Source organism: Salmo salar, chromosome 12 (assembly GCF_965601325.2).
Source record: "Salmo salar chromosome 12, fSalSal1, whole genome shotgun sequence".
Classification (NCBI taxonomy): Eukaryota; Metazoa; Chordata; class Actinopteri; order Salmoniformes; family Salmonidae; genus Salmo; species Salmo salar.
Window position 1 is genome coordinate 40,577,627 of NC_138302.1, and position 20,520 is coordinate 40,598,146.

A 20,520-nucleotide genomic window follows, 5' to 3' on the forward strand; every position below is an offset into this window, starting at 1 on the left:
CACCTAGCCCATAGAAGTTAAGCCATTTTGCCACAACTTTGGAAGTATGCTTGGGGTCATTGTCCATTTGGAAGACCCATTTGTGACCAAGCTTTAACTTCCTGACTGATGTCTTGAGATATTGCTTCAATATATCCACATGATTTTCCTACCTCATGATGCCATCTATCTTGTGAAGTGCACCAGTTCCTCCTGCAGCAAAGCACCCCCACAACATGATGCTGCCACCCCCGTGCTTCACGGTTGGGATGGTGTTCTTCGGCTTGCAAGCGTCCCCATTTTTCCTCCAAACATAATGATGGTCATTATGGCCAAACAGTTCTATTTTTGTTTCATCAGACCAGAGGACATTTCTCCAAAATGTACGATCTTTGTCCCCATGTGCAGTTGCAAACCGTAGTCTGTTTTTTTATGGCGGTTTTGGAGCAGTGGCTTCTTCCATGCTGAGCGGCCTTTCATGTTATGTCGATATAGGACTTGTTTTACTGTGGATATAGATACTTTTGTACCTGTTTCCTCCAGCATCTTCACAAGGTCCTTTGCTGTTGTTCTGGGATTGATTTGCACTTTTCACACCAAAGTACGTTCATCTCCAGGAGACAGAACGCGTCTCCTTTCTGAGCGGTATGACAGCTGTGTGGTCCCATGGTGTTTATACTTGCATACTATTGTTTGTACAGATGAATGTGGTACCGTCAGACGTTTGGATGAACCAGACTTGTGGAGGTCTACAATGTTTTTTCAGAGGTCTTGGCTGATTTCTTTTGATTTTCCCATGATGTCAAGCAAAGAGGCACTGAGTTTGAAGGTAGGCCTTGAAATACATCCACAGGTACACCTCCAATTGACTCAAATTATGTCAATTATTCTATCAGAAGCTTCTAAAGCCATGACATCATTTAATACAGTGAATTATTAGTGAAATAATCTGTCTGTAAACAATTGTTGGAAAAATTACTTGTGTCATGCTCAAAGTACAGTGGGGGGAAAAAAGTATTTGGTCCCCTGCTGATTTTGTACGTTTGCCCACTGATAAAGAAAGGATCAGTCTATAATTTTAATGTTAGATTTATTTGAACAGTGAGAGACAGAAAAACAACAAAAATATCCAGAAAAATGCATGTCAAAAATGTTATAAATTGATTTGCATTTTAATGAGGGAAGTAAGTATTTGACCCCCTCTCAATCAGAAAGATTTCTGGCTCCCAGGTGTCTTTTATACAGGTAACGAGCTGAGATTAGGAGCACACTGTTAAAGGGAGTGCTCCTAACCGCAGCTTGTTACCTGTAAAAAGACACCTGTCCACAGAAGCAATCAATCAATCAGATTCCAAACTCTCCTCCATGGCCAAGACCAAAGAGCTCTCCAAGGATGTCAGGGACAAGATTGTAGACCTACACAAGGCTGGAATGGGCTACAAGACCATCGCCAAACAGCTTGCTGAGAAGGTGTCAACATTTGGTGCGATTATTCGCAAATGGAAGAAACACAAAAGAACTGTCAATATCCCTCGGCCTGGGGCTCCATGCAAGATCTCACCTTGTGGGGTTGCAATGATCATGAGAACGGTGAGGAATCAGCCCAGAACTACACGGGAGGATCTTGTCAATGATCTCAAGGCAGCTGGGACCATAGTCACCAAGAAAACAATTGGTAACACACCACGCCGTGAAGGACTGAAATCCTGCAGCGCCCGCAAGGTCCCCCTGCTCAAGAATACATATACATGCCCGTCTGAAGTTTGCCAATGAACATCTTAATGATTCAGAGGACAACTGGTGAAAGTTTTGTGGTCAGATGAGACCAAAATGGAGCTCTTTGGCATCAACTCAACTCGCCGTGTTTGGAGGAGGAGGAATGCTGCCTATGACCCCAAAAACACCATCTCCACCGTCAAACATGGAGGTGGAAACATTATGCTTTGGGGGTGCTTTTCTGCTAAGGGGACAGGACAACTTCACCGCATCAAAGGGACGATGGACTGGGCCATGTACCATCAAATCTTGGGTGAGAACCTGCTTCCCTCAGCCAGGGCATTGAAAATGGGTCGTGGATGGGTATTCCAGGATGACAATGACCCAAAACACACGGCCAAGGCAACAAAGGAGTGGCTCAAGAAGAAGCACATTAAGGTCCTGGAGTGGCCTAGCCAGTCTCCAGACCTTAATCCCATAGAAAATCTGTGGAGGGAGCTGAAGGTTCGAGTTGCCAAACGTCAGCCTCCAAACCTTAATGACTTGGAGAAGATCTGCAAAGAGGAGTGGGACAAAATCACTCCTGAGATGTGTGCAAACTTGGTGGCCAACTACAAGAAACGTCTGACCTCTGTGATTGCCAACAAGGGTTTTGCCACCAAGTACTAAGTCATGTTTTGCAGAGGGGTCAAATACTTATTTCCCTCATTAAAATGCAAATAATTTTATAACATTTTTTACATGCTTTTTTCTGGATTTTTGTGTTGTTATTCTGTCTCTCACTGTTCAAATATACCTACCATTACAATTATAGACTGATCATTTCTTTGTAAGTGGGCAAACGTACAAAATCAGCAGGGGATCAGATACTTTTTTCCATCACTGTAGATGTCCTAACCGACTTGCCAAAACTATAGTCTGTTAACAAGACATTTGTGGAGTGGTTGAAAAACGAGTTTTAATGACTCCAATCTAAGTGTATATAAACTTCCGACTTCAACTGTACCCTTGTCAAGCACTGTTGTGCTTGCATCCCTCAGTTAATTCAACCCATGAGAAAGATAGAGAGCTGTATGTGGATAAGCTGTAGAGCAAGGTTCCCTTTCTCTCCGAAGGTTTTATTTGGCCCCCCAAGTTTTCTGAGGAAAAAATATATAATTAAATTCTAATAATTTTTTGTGGAATTTTCATTTTTGGAGATAAAAGACTGCAAAAAAAACACTAGGAAATCAGCTCCAAGTCATTTTTGTTAAAGAAATCTGTTCCCAAGTATTCCCACGCATAATAGAGAAACATGACATGATCGTGTACAAATGTGAGCAAGGTTTGAAACTATTATGCTTTAGTCAAACATTATGTCTGTTGGGGCTTCTTGCGGTCAAGTTGCAGTCTCCAAATTATTTGTAAGTATGTTCCGGCCCCCCGACTATCTGCTCAAGATAAAAAATCAGCCCGCAGCAGAATCTAGTTCCTGTAGAACATCAACAGTGTGATTGAAGGTGCTCTTTGGTTTAGGGATCTACTTTTGTAGTCTTGTAAAAGCTCAAGTTAATCCATTTTAAGGAGTTATATAAAGAGTGTCTTGGTTTTCGTGATTTTACAATTCATAAAGTGAATTGAAATTCATAAAATACATTTTAAAAAACTCCAAAACTAATTTTCTATGAAAGTGACTGGTCATTCGACATGATAAAGAGCTAAATAACCGGTCATTTTTAAAATAATTGGGCCGTTCCACGAAATGAGTCCCCTTTGATTTTGTAAGTCGAAACTGTGCACTAATACTGAATTTTAAAAGCATGTTATATTCAATTAAGTTCCCTTTAATATATACAGTGCCTTCGGAAAGTATTCAGACCAGTTAACATTTTGTTACGTTACAGCCTTATACTGAAATGGATTAAATGAAATAAAAAATCCTCAGCAAACTACACACAATACACCATAATGATGAAGTGAAAACAGGTTTTTAGAAATGTTTGTAAATGTATTAAATATAAAAAACAGAAATACCTTATTTACCTAAGTTTTCAGACCTATCGCTATGAGACTCGAAATTGAGATCAGATACATCCTGTTTCCATTGATCATCCTTGAGTTGTTTCTACAACTTGATTGGGGTCCACCTGTGGTAAAATTGATTAATTGGACATGATTTGGAAAGGCACACACCTGTCTATATAAGGTCCCATTGTTGACAGTGCATGTCAGAGCAAAAACCAAGCCATGAGGTCGAAGGAATTGTCTGTAGAGCCCCGAGACAGAATTGTGTCAAGGCACAGATCTGGGGAAGGGTGCCAAAAAAAGTGTGCAGCATTGAAGGTCCCCAAGAACACAGTAGCCTCCATCTTTCTTAAATGGAAGAAGTTTGGAACCACCAAGACTCTTCCTAGAGCTGTCCGCCCGGCCAAACTGAGCAATCGAGGGAGAAGGGCCTTGGTCAACAACCAAGAACCCGATGGTCACTCTGAAAGAGCTCCAGAGTTCCTCTGTGGAGATGGGAGAACATGCCAGAAGGACAACCATCTCTGCAGCACTCCACCAATCAGGCCTTTATGGTAGAGTGGCCAGATGGAAACCACTCTTCAGTAAAAGGCACATGACAGCCCGCTTGGAGTTTGCCAAAAGGCCCCTAAAGACTTTCAGACCATGAGAAACAAGATCTTTCTGGTCTGATGAAGCCAAGAATGCTAAGCGTCACTTCTGGAGGAAACCTGGCACCATCCCTATGGTGAAGCATGGTGGTGGTAGCATCATGCTGTGGGGATGTTTTTCAGCGGCAGGGACTGGGAGACTAGTCAGGATCGGTTTCATCAGACCAGAGAATCTTGTTTCTCATGGTCGGAGAGTCCTTTAGGTGCCTTTTGGCAAACTCCAAGTGGGCTGTCATGTGCCTTTTACTGAGGAGTGGTTTAATGAAACCCTGCTCCAGAGCGCTCAGGACCTCCGACTGGGGCGAAGGTTCACCTTCCAACAGGACAGTGACCCTAAGCACACAGCCAAGACAATGCTGGAGTGGCTTGGGACAAGTCTCTGAATGTCCTTGAGTGGCCCAGCCAGAGCCCAGACTTGAACCCGATCGAACATCTCTGGAGAGACCTGAAAATAGCTGTGCATCAACACTCCCAATCCAACCTGGCAGAGCTTGAGAGGATCTGCAGAGAAGAATGGTAGAAACTCCCCAAATACAGGTGTGCCAAGCTTGTAGCGTTATACCCAAGAAGACTCAAGGCTGTAATCGCTGCCAAAAGTGCTTCAACAAAGTACCTAGTAAAGGGTCTGAATACTTATGTAAATGTGATATTACATTTTTTTCTACGTTTGCGAAAAGTTCCTAAAACTTAAAGAAGCAATAAAACTGGCCTTCTTTAGACAAGTTGAGTATCTGGAGCATCAGCATTTGTGGGTTCGATTACAGGCTCAAAATGGCCAGAAACAAAAAACCTTCTTCTGAAACTCGTCAGTCTATTCTTGTTCTGAGAAATTAAGGCTATTCCATGCGAGAAATTTCCAAGAAACTGAAAATCTCGTACAACGCTGTGTGCTACTCCCTTCACAACAGCGCAAACCGGCTCTAACCAGAATAGATAGAGGAATGGGAGGCCCCGGTGCACAACTGAGCACGAGGACAAGTACATTAGAGTGTCTAGTTTGAGAAACAGACGCCTCACAAGTCCTCAACTGGCAGCTTCATTAAATAGTACCCGCAAAACACCAGTCTCAATGTCAACAGTGAATAGGCGACTCCGGGATGCGGCCTTCTAGGCAGAGTTTCTCTGTCCAGTATCTGTGTTTTTTTGCCGATCTTAATGTTTTATTTTTATTGGCAAGTCTGAGATATGGCTTTTCTTTGCAACTCTGCTTAGAAGGCCAGCATCCCGGAGTTGCCTCTTCACTGTTGATGATGAGACTGGTGTTTTGCGGGTACTATTTAATGAGGAACATTGCCTTTACATTTCAATAATTCAATAAAGTTGAAATTCAGCAATATAGATTGAATCCAGCCCTTAATTTACCTTCTTGAAGATGGTCAACATGGACACGTTTTGCTCCTCTTCTCCTTTATTGAAAACTGGTCTAGTCTCTGCTGCATTTTCTGAGGGGTTAAGGAACAAGGCAATCCATTAAAGGGGCAATCTGCAGTTCAAACAATAACAAAGCAGAGACCCCCTCCACTGTTTCAGTAAACAGCTGAGGGATGGGGCTGGAGAAATTCATAGACTTTCAAATCCACTTTCAAATTCATAGACAGAGCTATGGATGCAAGGACTGACCATCCATGATATTAACATTACAGTTTTAACCATGTTTTGAGGCTATAGAGTGTTTGTTTACAATAAAACAAACAGGAGTAAAGCATGATTGGGGCCGTACTTGCAAACTAGAAACTGTTTCTAAGTAAAAAATGTTGCTTTGTCTCAAAATGTGCATCAGCCAGTTGCATGTGATACAATGCTACATGTATTGATAGCTGTTCCCATAAGATAGCCTGGCACATTTAGCCCTAACCTGACCAGCTGTCCAGTGATTATGTCCTCTAACAAATTCTGCATTAGCCTATCAAAGATCTTAGACTTTATGTCCACCAAACAATATCATTTCTGAAAATAGGTCTTGGCCACCAGAGGGATATTTTAACCTCCAAATTCAATGTTACTTTTGTTCCACTTGGTCTTTCACAATTGTAGTGTGGAAATATTGCATGATGCATCCTTGACTAGGCTATTAGCTTCTAACATTAGAACAATTCAAGAGGCATGTTTTACATAGTTTATTCAGAAAGTATTCAGACCCCTTGACTTTTTCCACATTTTGTTACATTACAGCCTTATTCTAAAATTGATTGAATTGTTTTTTTCTCTCATCAATCTACACACAATACTCCACAATGACTAAGCAAAAACTGTTTTTAGAAAATGTTGCTAATTTATAAAACATAAGAAACTGAAATTTCACATTTACATAAGTATTCAGACCCTTTACTCAGTACTTTGTTGAACCACCTTTGGCAGCGATTACAGCCATGAGTCTTCTTGGGTATGACGCCACAAGCTTGGCACACCTGTTTTTGGGGAGTTTCTCCCATTCTTCTCTGCAGATGCTCTCAAGCTCTGTCAGGTTGGATGGGGAGTGTTGCTGCACAGCTATTTTCAGGTATGTCCAGAGATGTTCAACTCCGGGCTCTGGCTGGGTCATTCAAGGACATTCAGAGACTTGTCCCTAAGCCACTCCTGCATTGTCTTAGCTGTGTGCTTAGGGTCGTTGTCTTATTGGAAGGTGAACCTTTGCCCCAGTCTGAGGTCCTGAGCGATTTGGAGCAGGTTTTCATCAAGGAGCTGTCTGTACTTTGCTCAGTTCATCTTTCCCTTGGTCCTGACTAGTCTCCCAGTCCCTGCCTCTGAAAAACATCCCCAAAGCATGATGCTGCCACCACCATGTTTCACCGTAGGGATGGTGCCAGGTTTCTTCCAGATGTGACGCTTGGCATTCTGGCCAAAGAGTTCAATCTTGGTTTCATCAGACCAGAGAATCTTGTTTCTCATGGTCTGAGAGTCTTTAGGTGCCTTTTGGCAAACTCCAAGCAGGCTGTCATGCGCCTTTTACTGAGGAGTGGCTTCCTTATAGCCACTCTACCATAAAGGCCTGATTGGTGGAGTGCTACAGAGATGGCTGTCTATCTGGAAGGTTCTCCGCAGAGGAACTCTGGAGCTCTGTCAGACTAACCATTGCATTCTTGGTCACCTCCCTGACCTCCCTGACCAAGGCCCTTCTCCCCTGTTTGCTCAGTTTGGCCGGGCAGCCAGCTCTAGGAAGAGTCTTAGTGGTTCCAAATTTCTTCCACTTAAGAATGATGGAGGCCACTGTGTTCTTGGGGATCTTCAACGAGTGCAAGAAATGTTTTTGCACCCTTCTTCAGATCTGTGCCTCGACACAATCCTGTCTCGGAGCTCTACGGACTATTCCTTTGAGTTCATGGCTTGGTTTTTGCTCTGACATGCACTGTCAACAATGGGACCTTATATAGACAGGTGTGTGCCTTTCCAAATCATGCCCAATTAATTGAATGTACTACAGGTGCACTCCAATCACGTTGTAGAAACATCTCAAGGATGATCAATGGAAACAGGATGCACCGGAGCTCAATTTCGAGTCTCATAGCTAAGGGTCTGAATACTTATGTAAATAAGCTATTTCTGTTTCATAGTTTTAATCCATTTGCAAAAATGTATAAAATCCTGTTTTCACATTATTGGCTATTGTGTGTAGAATGATGAGGAAAAACATGTATTTAATCAATTTAAATAGTGGTCATGTACCATTATCACCATTGCTACCAGGTGGTACACATTGCTAAAGTGGTTGACTCTAAATCAACAGTGCATGTTAAGAATGGATTCGAGCTCCACTTGTGTCAAGCTTTTCTGTTAAATGCCCAAAGGTTTTAAGGGCTCGGGGCTGGCCAAATTCAATGTTTAAGAAAATAATTGTATTATTTATTTTTTATTTTTTTATCTACAGGGGTCCTACAATTCTAAATAAAATAGCTAAATGATCCTTGGTCATAGGATCATTTAGCTATTGTCTAAATCATTGTTTTGCATGAATTTTGGTTTGATAAATAGGCTATAATTTCTTTCAAAATAAGGCTCCAGAATTGCAGATGTATTTTGTTTAATAGAGATTCATTTGCTTACATATTTTTGTATACAGATATCACATAACCTAATTCACTTGGGGCTAGGTCAGGTAGGGTGGCAACGCCTGCGGACAGGGCGGCTGGTGGATGCTGTGTCTTCTGGGCATTGTGATTGATAAGACTATGAATTATTTTTAGATGGGCCGGGGTCCCTTTTATAGGGCCGGAGGGAGGTGGGAGAGAAGTCATTATGGGATAAATTATGCAATAATTATCACAGTTTGAATATTGAAAACTCCTGTCTTTAGTGACATCATAGTAGCCTAGTATTGACATGATGATGCAATAGAAGCTGTGACATACCAAACACAAAAAACAGGAAAATAAACCCAAATACAAAACACAGCGGAATATAAAGTTGATAATCCGATGTGGGAGGACCTTCTTTTGGCCCTAAAATGAAGAAAATCTGCCAGAAATTGCAGGAGGAGACCTTCCTGCAGCTTAGAATCCTTAGTATATTAAAATATAGATTTGTAATCACCTGGTACCCCTGCATATGCACTTGGTAATGTAAGAATATTTCAAAGATAAATACACAACGAAGAGGACTAAAGGTCAAGAGGACTAAAAGTTAATAGAGTACTAACGATCAATGGAAATAGTGTTTTTTCTGTAATAGGGAATTATTGATCAATGGGTCGAAGACATGGGAGGAATTTGTCTAGGCATTGAGCCTGAAATAGGATACTTGTTATTTGGCCATTGGCCCAGTTTTATTGCAAGGAATTCTAATTGGTCAACCACAGGCTAGGGTTGCGTTATAAAACTACATCCTGCCCCTTTGTTCTGTGGAGAGAATCACTGAAGAGAGAATCACTGAGGACAGGGGAGAATGAAGATCTACCTCTCAGCATAACATCTATGATTTGTCCTTTTTGAATAAACCTATTTTTCTCCCCCTGGTTTGCTTTGGGGTCTGTGTTATTGAAGAGTAACATCAACTGCTAACAATAGGCTACTGGCACTCTGTATGTTAGCCTACTTTTACTCGTTATTGTTATTCACTGTGTATTTAGGCTATTACTCCTGTCACTTAAAAAAAAATATATATATATCTTATATATCTTTATCTTAACTCTGCATTGTTGGAAAACTACCCATAAGTCAGCATGTCATTGTTAGTCTACACCTGTTGTTTAGGAAGTATGTGACAAATACACATTTATTTGATTTGATCTTAAGGTTTTGGCTGCACATCCCTTTGCAAAACTATCACAATAAATGTAATTCTACATTTCAAACAATATCTCACCTGGAATTCAAACTTCCCGCAAGAGGCGAAAAGTACCAGGAGCCAGGCTCACTAAACTGTGAGCAAATCATTCAGTTGCCATTTTGCGTACGTTGTACCTTTGATTATCAGGTGCCGTTTGACTTCTGTTAAGGACGTTCCTATGGAAACGTGTTCCATCACGTACATCTACATCAACATTTGTAATTGGCTGATGCAGAACTTGTTACCGGATATAATCACTGCCATCTGGTCAGGTTAGCATAGGGCTAAATGTGCCAGGTTATCTTATGGGAACAGGTATACATGTAGCGTTGTATCACGTGCAACTACATTGACGATTGTATAACCACCTGTACAAGTCACGCATTCCTACATCATACTGCCATGTTCATGTCCCTGGCCTTTTGAATGGGCTTGGTGAGTATATGATCAAATTCATAAAACAATGTCATATAAGATGCACTATCTAAAAATATATATGTGTTTGTGGATAAATCTATGTTTTTTCCCAATGAAGACCATTCAAAAAGCCTTCAAGGCTACTTGTATAGGGTATTGGCTGATGTGCATTTCGAGATGGAGCATACATTTACACTATGGACCCGCTTATATTTTGGGTTCTGGTGGCGTTAGACAACTACCCACTGGGCACAGATGCCAATTCAATGTCTAATCCACATTGGTTCAGCGTAATTTCATTGAAATTACGTGGAAAGAACTTTGATTCAACCAGTGTGTACCCAGTATGTAAGCTCATGAAAAATTATAATAAAGCTAATTTACAAAATAAACCCAGAATATAATTGTCATTCATTTGAAATGGATAACATTGCTTAGTTCATGACCTGCTAGCTTTATGTACAATTGATTACATACTTAAGCAATAAGGCCCGAGGGGGTGACCAGTTGGTAACCAGTTTATAATAGCAATAAAATACCTCGGGGGGTTGTGGTATGTGGCCAATATACCACTGCTAAGGGCTGTTCTTAAGCACGATGCAAAGTGCCTGAACACAGCCCTTAGCCGTGGTATATTGGCCATATACCACAATCCCTCGAGGTGCCTTATTGCTATTATAAACTGGTTACCAACATAATTAGAGCAGGAAAAACAAATGTTTTGTCATACCCGTGGTATACGGTCTGATAAAGCACGGCTGTCAGCCAATCAGAAATCAGGGTTCAAACCACCCAGCTTAATATAAGTTATATTCTTTAAGAATCAATGGTTATATATTATGAATTGAAAACTCCAAAAATTTATGTAGCAATTGCAGATTGCCTCTTTAATGTATTTCTATCTCCATGATTGTTAAAATAGGTAATTCAAATATGTTTGAATAGAAATATATTCAACGGGTGTCTAAGGTAATGCAAGACTTGGATTACCTTTTCTATACAATAAAATAAAAATGACAATTCTCTTTGTCTTATTTCTACATTTAATATTTTCAGAAATCTAAGAAACAAATGGCTGTCGTTTTACCTTTCTTGAGTAGTTCCAGCTTGTTCTTCTCATCACTAACTCTGTTTCCACTTTGGGTCTTGTAATATTGGTAGAACTCCTAAAGTAAGGTTCAGAACGACCAATTATCTCACAGTGGGGATGGTAGTTAAACGGAGGAGATCAACTGGAATGGATCAAATGGAGGTATTACGCATTTTGTTTCCTTTAACAACACTGGAAAATGAATAAGTAGTGAATTAAATGTTGTGAAAGGGTAACCATTTGTGAAAGGGTAACCATAACCAACTCAGATTTTTCACAATTTCACAATTTTACAAAAACTAATTTACAGTAAACACTGTGCAGATGCAAAGTTTGGTAACTATTACGGTAAAACTGCCCGAAAGCATTACTTGCATTACTTATTATAATTGAGTAAACTCTCCTAAGCACTTTTTCAGCCAAATTGCTGCAATAACATATAAAATCCAGAGTTGAGTTATTACCAGTTTAGGGAGGACCACATAGGATATTATGGCCAATAAGATCACTGCACAGGCTGTGATGAAGTATCCAAAAGCAGCGTCATTTATCTCCGAGCCACCTGGGGAAGGAGAGAGAGAGAGAGTGAGAGAGCGAGAGAGAGAGAGTTGATTTTGGAATGCCACTGTTGCCCCCCCCATCATCTCTCAGACTTACTTGCGATAGCACAGATCATGGAGAAGGCAGCGAAAGTTCCCGCCAGGCCTTGCCCACTCATGATGGGTGTAGTGTATTTGGTAGGCAGTTTGCCTGCCATGCCAAACAGACTGCCCTGCAGGATAGCGCCAAAGGCTGGAGAGGTTGTAAAAAAACAACAGTCATAATTCTGACCAGAGTCCAGTCATACAACAAGGAATTATCGCTTGACGAATGAATGACTACTCAATGACAGTGATCCCAATATGCCCCATTTACTGATCGTACACTCCCCTACATATTTATTTGGACAGTGAAGCAAAATCTTTTAATTTGGTTCTGTTTTCTAGTATTTTGGATTTGAGATCAAATGTTTCATGAGGCAACAGTACAGAATGTTTCTCACCTTTTATTTGAGGGTATTATCATACACATCTGTTTTACCATTTAGAAATGGAAGTATTTGTCATAAGTATTTGAACAAATTCACTTATAGTGTATTAAAGTAGTCAACATTTTTGTATTTGGTTTCCATATCCCTAGCACACAATGACTACAATAAACTTGTGACTCTACAAACTTGTTGGATGCATTTGCAGTTTGTTTTGGTTGTGTTTTGAATTATGTTGTGCCCAATAGAAATGATGGTAACTAACTGAAAGCGCGAACCACCGCATTTAATCATGGCAAGGCAACTGGAAACATTACCGAATACAAACAGTGTAGTTATTCCCTCCGCAAGGCAATCAAACAAGCAAAGCGACAGTATAGAGACAAAGTAGAGTCACAATTCAACGGCTCAAACACAAGATGTATGTGGCCTACAGGACAATTACAGTGCCACCGACACAGCCCGCTACCAAAGACTGTAGACCAACATGAGTAAAACATTTAAACCCTCGCATTCCTAGCCGCATCCTCAGAGCATGCGCAGACCAGCTGGCTGGTGTGTTTACTGACATATTCAATCAATCCCTAACCCAGTCTGCAGTCTCCATTGTTCCTGTTCCCAAGAAAGCTAAGGTAACTGAACGAAATGACTATCGCCCCGTAGCACTCACTTCTGTCATCATGAAGTGCTTTGAGAGACTAGTCAAGGATCATATCACCTCCACTCTACCTGATACCCTAAACCCACACCAATTTGCTTACCGCCCCAATAGATCCACAGACGATGCAATCGCCATCGCATTGCTCTATCCCATCTGGACCTGGGGCAGCAGGTAGCCTAGTGGTTAGAGCTTTGGGCCAGTAACCGAAAGGTTGCTGGATCGAATCCCCGAGCTGACAAGGTAAAAATCTGCCGTTCTGCCCATGAACAAGGCAGTTAACCCACTGTTCCCTGGTAGGCCGTCATTGTAAATAAGAATTTGTTCTTAACTGACTTGCCTCAGGAGGCTGAAGAAATTTGGCTTGTCACCTAAAACCCTTACATTCGAGACCATCCTGTTAGGCTGTATCACCACCTGATACGGCAACTGCACCGCCCTCAACCACAAGGCTCTCCAGAGGGTAGTGCAGTCTGCACAACACATCACCGGGGGCAAACTACCTGCCCTCCAGGACACATTCAGCACCCGATGTCACAGGTAGGCCAAAAAGATCATCAAGGACAACAACCACCCGAGCCACTGCCTGTTCACCCTGCTATCATCCAGAAGGCGAGGTCAATAGACTGAAAAACAACTGTTAAACAGCCATCACTAACATAGAGATGCTGCTGCCAACATACAGACTCAAATCACTGGCCACTTTAATAAATGGATTTACTAAAGGTATCACTTTAAATAATGCCACTTGAATAATGTTTACATATCCTACATTACTCATCTCATACTGCATTGTATACCATCTATTGCATCTTGCCTGTGCCGCACGGCCATCGCGCATCCATATATTTATATGTACAAATTCTTATTACATCCTTACATTGTGAGTATAAGGTAGTCGTCGTGAATTTGTTAGATTACTTGTTAGATATTACTGCACTGTCACAACTAGAAGCACAAGCATTTCGCTACAGTCACATTAACATCTGCTAACCATGTATATGTGACCAATAACATTTGATTTGATTTGCGACTGCACTTGAAGTAACTTTCAATGTTCCTGAAATTTTCTGTATTATGTGATCTTCACGTCTTAAAGTAATGATGGACTGTAGTTTCTCTTTGCTTATTTTAACTGTTCTTGCCATAATATGGTCTTTTACCAAATAGGGCTATCTTCTGTATACCCCCTTACCTTGTCACAACACAACTGATTGGCTCAAATGCATTAAGGAGGAAAGAAATTCCACAAATTACATTTTAAGATAGCACACCTGTTAATTGAAATGCATTTCATTAAGCTGGTTGAGAGAATGCCAAGAGTGTGCAAAGCCGTCATCAAGGCACTTTTTTGTTTACTACATAATTCCGTATGTGTTTTGATGTCTTCACTATTGTTCTAATAAAGAACTTTTGATCGGTAGTGTATACAGTTGAAGTCGGAGGTTTACATACACCTTAGTCAAATACATTTAAACTCAGTTTTTCACAATTCCTGACATTTAATCCTAGTAAAAATTCCCTATTTTAGGTGAGTTAGGATCACCACTTTATTTTAAGAATGTGAAATGTCAGAATAATAGTAGAATAATGATTTATTTCAGCTTCAATGTCTTTCATCACATTCCCAGTGGGTCAGAAGTTTACATACACTCAATTAGTATTTGGTAGCATTACCTTTAACTTCTTTGGGATAGGGGGCAGTATTTTCACGGCCAGATAAAAAACGTACCCAAATTAATCTGGTTACTACTCCTGCCCAGAAACTAGAATATGCATATAATTAGTAGATTTGAATAGAAAACACTCTAAATTTTCTAAAACTGTTTGAATGGTGTCTGTGAGTATAACAGAACTCATATGGCAGGCCAAAACCTGAGAAGATTCCATACAGGAAGTGCCCTGTCTGACAATTTGTTGTCCTTCTGTTGCATCTCTATCAACATTACAGCATCTGTGCTGTAACGTGACACTTTCTAAGGCTTCCATTGGCTCTCTAAAGCCACCAGAAAGTGGAATGGGGTGTCTGCTGTCTCTGGGCAAAGTACAACAGCAGAGTTTGTAAGTGGTCAGCCTGGGGACAGTGAGACTGAGATGCGTGTTCACGAGACTTCTCAATTTTTTTTCTTTCAGCCTTTGAATGAATACAACGTTGCCCGGTTGGAATATAATCACTATTTTACGAGAAAAATAGCATAAAAATTGATTTTAAACAGCGTTAGACATGCTTCTAAGTACGGTAATTGGAATATTTCGATTTTTTTTGTCACGAAATGCGCTCGCGCATTACCCTTCAGATAGTGACCTGAACGCACAAACAAAACGGAGGTATTTGGATATAACTATGGATTATTTGGAACCAAAACAACATTTGTTGTTGAAGTAGAAGACCTGGGAGTGCATTCTGACGAAGAACAGCAAAGGTAATCAAATTTTTCTTATAGTAAATCTGAGTTTGGTGAGGGCCAAACTTGGTGGGTGTCAAATTAGCTAGCCGTGATGGCCGGGCTATGTACTCAGAATATTGCAAAATATGTTTTCGCCGAAAAGCTTTTATGCAATTTTTCTCGTAAAATAGCGATAATATTCCAACCGGGCGACGTTGTGTTCATTCAAAGGCTGAAAGAAAAAAATTGAGAATTCACATGAACGCGCATCTCCAGTGTCACTGTTCCTAACCTGACCACTCACAAAATCTCCTGCTATTTTTCGCCCAGAGACAGGAGAGACGTCATTCCACTTTCTGGCGCCTTCTGAGAGCCAATGGAAGCCTTAGAAAATGTCACGTTACAGCAGAGATGCTGTATTTTTGATAGAGATGCCACAGAAGGAGAACAAATTGTCAGACAGGGCACTTCCTGTATGGAATCTTCTCAGGTTTTGGCCTGCCATATGAGTTCTGTTATACTCACAGACACCATTCAAACAGTTTTAGAAACTTTAGAGGGTTTTATATCCAAATCTACTAATTATATGCATATTCTCGTTTCTGGGCAAGAGTAGCAACCAGTTTAAATCGGGTAAGTTTTTTATCCGGCCGTGCAAATACTGCCCCCTAGCCCCAACACGTTATTAACCTGTTAGGGCTAGGGGGCAGCATTTGCACGTCTGGATAAAAAAAATGTACCCGATTTAATCTGGTTACTAATCCTACCCAGTAACTAGAATATGCATATACTTATTATATATGGATAGAAAACACTCTAAAGTTTCTAAAACTGTTTGAATGGTGTCTGTGAGTATAACAGAACTCATTTGGCAGGCAAAACCCTGAGACATTTTCTGACAGGAAGTGGATACCTGATGTGTTGTATTACCTTTAAACCTATCCCATTGAAAAACACAGGGGCTGAGGAATATTTTGGCACTTCCTATTGCTTCCACTAGATGTCACCAGCCTTTACAAAGTGTTTTGAGTCTTCTGGAGGGAGATCTGACTGAACAAGAGCCATGGAACGATGATGTCCCATTAGACACCTGGCGCGCGAGTTCATGTTGGGTACCCTCGTTCCAATACGTTATAAAAGAGTATGCATTCGTCCACCTTGAATATTATTCATGTTCTGGTTAAAAAAGGCCCTAATGATTCATGCTATACAACGTTTGACATGTTTGAACGAACGTAAATATATTTTTTCCCCTCGTTCATGACGAGAAGTCCGGCTGGCTTAGATCATGTGCTAACAAGACGGAGATTTTTGGACATAAATGATGAGCTTTTTTGAACAAAACTACATTCGTTATGGACCTGTGATACCTGGAAGTGACATCTGATGAAGAGAATCAAAGGTAATGGATTATTTACATAGTATTTTCGATTTTAGATCTCCCCAACATGACGTCTAGTCTGTATCGCAACGCGTATTTTTCTGGGCGCAGTGCTCAGATTATTGCAAAGTGTGATTTCCCAGTAAGGTTATTTTTAAATCTGGCAAGTTGATTGCGTTCAAGAGATGTAAATCTATAATTCTTTAAATGACAATATAATATTTTACCAATGTTTTCTAATTTTAATTATTTAATTTGTGACGCTGACTTGACTGCCGGTTATTGGAGGGAAACGATTTCCTCAACATCAATGCCATAGTAAAACGCTGTTTTTGGATATAAATATGAACTTGATAGAACTAAAAATGCATGCATTGTCTAACATAATGTCCTAGGAGTGTCATCTGATTGTAAAAGGTTAGTGCATCATTTTAGCTGGTTTTATGGTTTTGGTGACCCTGTCTTTGACTTGACAAAACATTACACACAACTCTTGTAAATGTACTGTCCTAACATACTCTAAATTTATGCTTTCGCCGTAAAACCTTTTTGAAATCGTAAAACGTGGTTAGATTAAGGAGATGTTTATCTTTCAAAGGGTGTAAAATAGTTGTATGTTTGAAAAATTTGAATTTTGACATTTATTTGGATTCAAATTTGCCGCTCTTGAAATGCACCTGCTGTTGATGGAGTGCACCACGGGTGGCACGCTAGCGTCCCACCTAGCCCATAGAGGTTAACAAGAAATTTGGGGAGTGGTTGAAAAAAAGAGTTTTAATGACTCCAACCTAAGTGTATGTAAACTTCCGAATTCAACTGTATCCAAGAGGGTGCCCGTGGTTACGGATTTTAGGTTGTAACTGGTAAGTGCCTTGATAATTTGTGTGAGATTGAGGGCATCTAGTTTAGATTGTAAAATGGCTGGGGTGTTAAGCATATCCCAGTTTAGGTCACCTAACAGTACGAACTCTGAAGATAGATGGTGGGCAATCAATTCACATATGGTGTCCAGGGAACAGCTGGGGGCTGAAGAGGGTCTATAACAAGCGGCAACGGTGAGAGACTTGTTTCTGGAAAGGTGGATTTTTAACAGAAGAAGCTTGAATTGTTTGGGCACAGACCTGGATAGTAAGACAGAACTCTGCAGGCTATCTCTGCAGGAGATTGCAACTCTGCCCCCTTTGGCAGTTCTATCTTTGGAAAATGTTATAGTTAGGGATGGAAATTTCAGGATTTTTGGTGGCCTTCCTAAGCCAGGATTCAGACACGGCTAGGACATCTGGATTGGCGGAGTGTGCTAAAGCAGTGAATAAAACAAACTTAGGGAGGAGGCTTCTGATGTTAACATGCATGAAACCAATGCTTTTACGGTTACAGAAGTCAACAAATGAGAGCGCCTGGGGAATGGTTGTGATGCTGGGGGCTACAGGGCCTGGGTTAACCTCTACATCACCAGAGGAGGAGTAGAATAAGAGTACGGCTAAAAGCTAAAAGAACTGGTCTTCTAGTGCATTTGGAACAGAGAGTAAAGGGTGCAGATTTCTGGGCACGGAAGGATCGATTCAGGGCACAATGTACAGACAAATGTATGGTAGGATGTGAGTACAGTGGAGGTAAGCCTAGGCATTGAGTGACGATGAGAGAGGCTTTGTCTCTAGAAGCATCATTTAATCCAGGTGCAGTCACCGCATGTGTGGGGGGTGGAAGAACAGGGCTAGCTAAGGCATAGTGAGCAGGGCTGGAGGCTCTACAGTGAAATAAGACAACAATTACTAACCAAAACAGCAATAGACAAGCCATATTTACATTAGGGAGAGGCATGTGTAACTGAGTAATCATATGGTCCAGTGAGTAGCTAGGCAAGCTGGAGGCACAGAGGATTCAGACAGCTAGCAGGCCGGGGCTAGCAGCAGGCTAGCAGATGGGCCTGAGGGGTACGTCGCAACGGGGGAGCCTGTTGAAACCCCCTCGAACGGTTACATTTACATTTTACATTTTAGTCATTTAGCAGACGCTCTTATCCAGAGCGACTTACAGTAGTGAATGCATACATTTCATACAATTTCATACATTTTTTTTCTGTGCTGGCCCCCCGTGGGAATCGAACCCACAACCCTGTTTATATAAACAACCCTCAATTATATAAAAGCCTGTTAGGATAATTTGTATGTGTTAGAATAATGACTTAACTGTTCCACTCTGTTATTATAGAATAGGGAGATAGGTTTAAGAATAATGGGATGATAAAATTAGCATATGGGGAGATCGGTTAGGATTGTAAAGCTTTGAGGTTATATTCCTTAGTAGGGATGTAAACTGAGTGAAGTTGTGGTTTAGGTAAAAGATAAACATTGTATAGGTTTCAAACCAAGGGGGTCATAAAGGGGGAGGGGAGGTGAAAGCCTTGAAGAATGTGGCAAGTTGTCACAGAATATGTCGTACTCGTTGCTGAAAATGTCATACTGGATAGAGAAGGACCAAGGCGCAGCGGGATTGTGGATACTCATTTTCTTTTAATGGTAAAAGGCAAAGCATTCACCGGAAAACAAAACAATACTCACAACATGGACAGTCTTACATGCTATGCAAACGCAGTGCAAGAACAATTCCCCACCACTGACAAACACAAACACACCCACATATATGGGACTCTCAATCAAAGGCAAATAGACAACACCTGCCTTCAATTGAGAGTCCCAACCCCAATTAACCAAACATAGACATACATAAACCAGTCTCAACATAGAAATAGACCACAACTCAAAACCCGGAAATAATCAATCAAGCGACCTCCTAACTAACACACCACCCCGAACCACATAAAACAAATACCCTCTGCCACGTCCTGACCAAACTACAATACCAATTAACCCTTATACTGGCCAGGACGTGACACAAGTTTTTATTGTTCCTTGTGGTGAGTGGAAAAGTACTGGTTGTTGGAGAAGGGAGTGGTCTAAAGATAAGAAAGTGTTTGTATTATAAAAGACTGAGTCTTAATTTTTGACTTTAGAACGTTCTCTGAATAAACTGTACAGACCTTTTGCAGAAAGCTGAGTCCTTGCCTAATTATTCTTAACCCAGTGTTTTACAAACCTTAGGGATTAGTCAAGGCTTATTGATTGATAATTATTATCCTTGGGATTCGAAAATTCCCGTAACAAAGCCCCTTAGATATTCTCACAGAGCAGATTTGCCATAAAAAGCACACATTTGTAAATCTCAAACTCTAAAAGTAATTAGAAAGGTAGATACAAAAGGTGGTAATCAAGTGACATGGCCAAACTTTAATCGACTGAAAATAGAAGTAATTATAAAAATTCACGACAATTGATTGAATAATAAAACATAAAAAATACATATAAAAATATTTTCCCAATCGAAAAATACATCTACAAATATATCAATTTATTATAATCCATAAGAATTTACAAGGACGCACTGTAGCCTGCACGTTGCCCAGATAGGTTACTTGAACTAACGCCCAGTGGACCTGCAGTCCTAAGTTATTTTACTGTATATCCTACAAACACCGCTTCCAGCTGCCTCATGGTGGCGATTTGACATATTCAATAATTAAAAATCCTCCTGTGACGAAAGAGGTCAAATTAAGATTGAACATATGTATACATCCTAATAGCAGCAGTGGCATTACCCAAGTGAGTGCTACACAAGTGGTAGTGCAAGACTAGCCAGCTAAATGTCTACAAAGGAGCATGACAAGGTGCGCAGCTGAAGCTACTGACCTGTCTGTCTCTGACTCCGACCAGCTGTGATCGAGATGCTTCCTCCACTCAGACCATCGATGCTTCCTTCGCTCATACATCCAAACAACTCTCTGGTCCATGATCTCTTCAGACCTTTTTATTTTCATAATTATCCTGATTTATTTTTCTTGAACAGCCTGTACACGCAATTCAGCTTTTAGCTGCCATATACTGTATACTGA

At 40.7% G+C, this 20,520-nt stretch overlaps 1 protein-coding gene across 4 annotated transcripts in view; it reads right to left on the minus strand.

The window, feature by feature from the left end:
* slc29a1b (solute carrier family 29 member 1b) overlaps positions 1-20,520 on the minus strand; it is a 60,873-nt gene that overhangs the window by 11,946 nt on the left and 28,407 nt on the right. For all 4 annotated transcript variants that reach the window (XR_006757990.2, XM_014131570.3, XM_045691332.2 and 1 more), the window contains 4 exons: positions 11,776-11,910; positions 11,583-11,680; positions 11,116-11,194; positions 5,712-5,791 (listed from right to left, as the gene is read on the minus strand). Coding sequence is in view for 3 of the 4 variants with exons in the window: in XM_014131570.3 (XP_013987045.1) it covers positions 5,712-5,791; positions 11,116-11,194; positions 11,583-11,680; positions 11,776-11,910 (392 nt within the window). In the remaining variant the exon portion in view is untranslated. The remainder of the gene's footprint in view (positions 1-5,711; positions 5,792-11,115; positions 11,195-11,582; positions 11,681-11,775; positions 11,911-20,520) is intronic.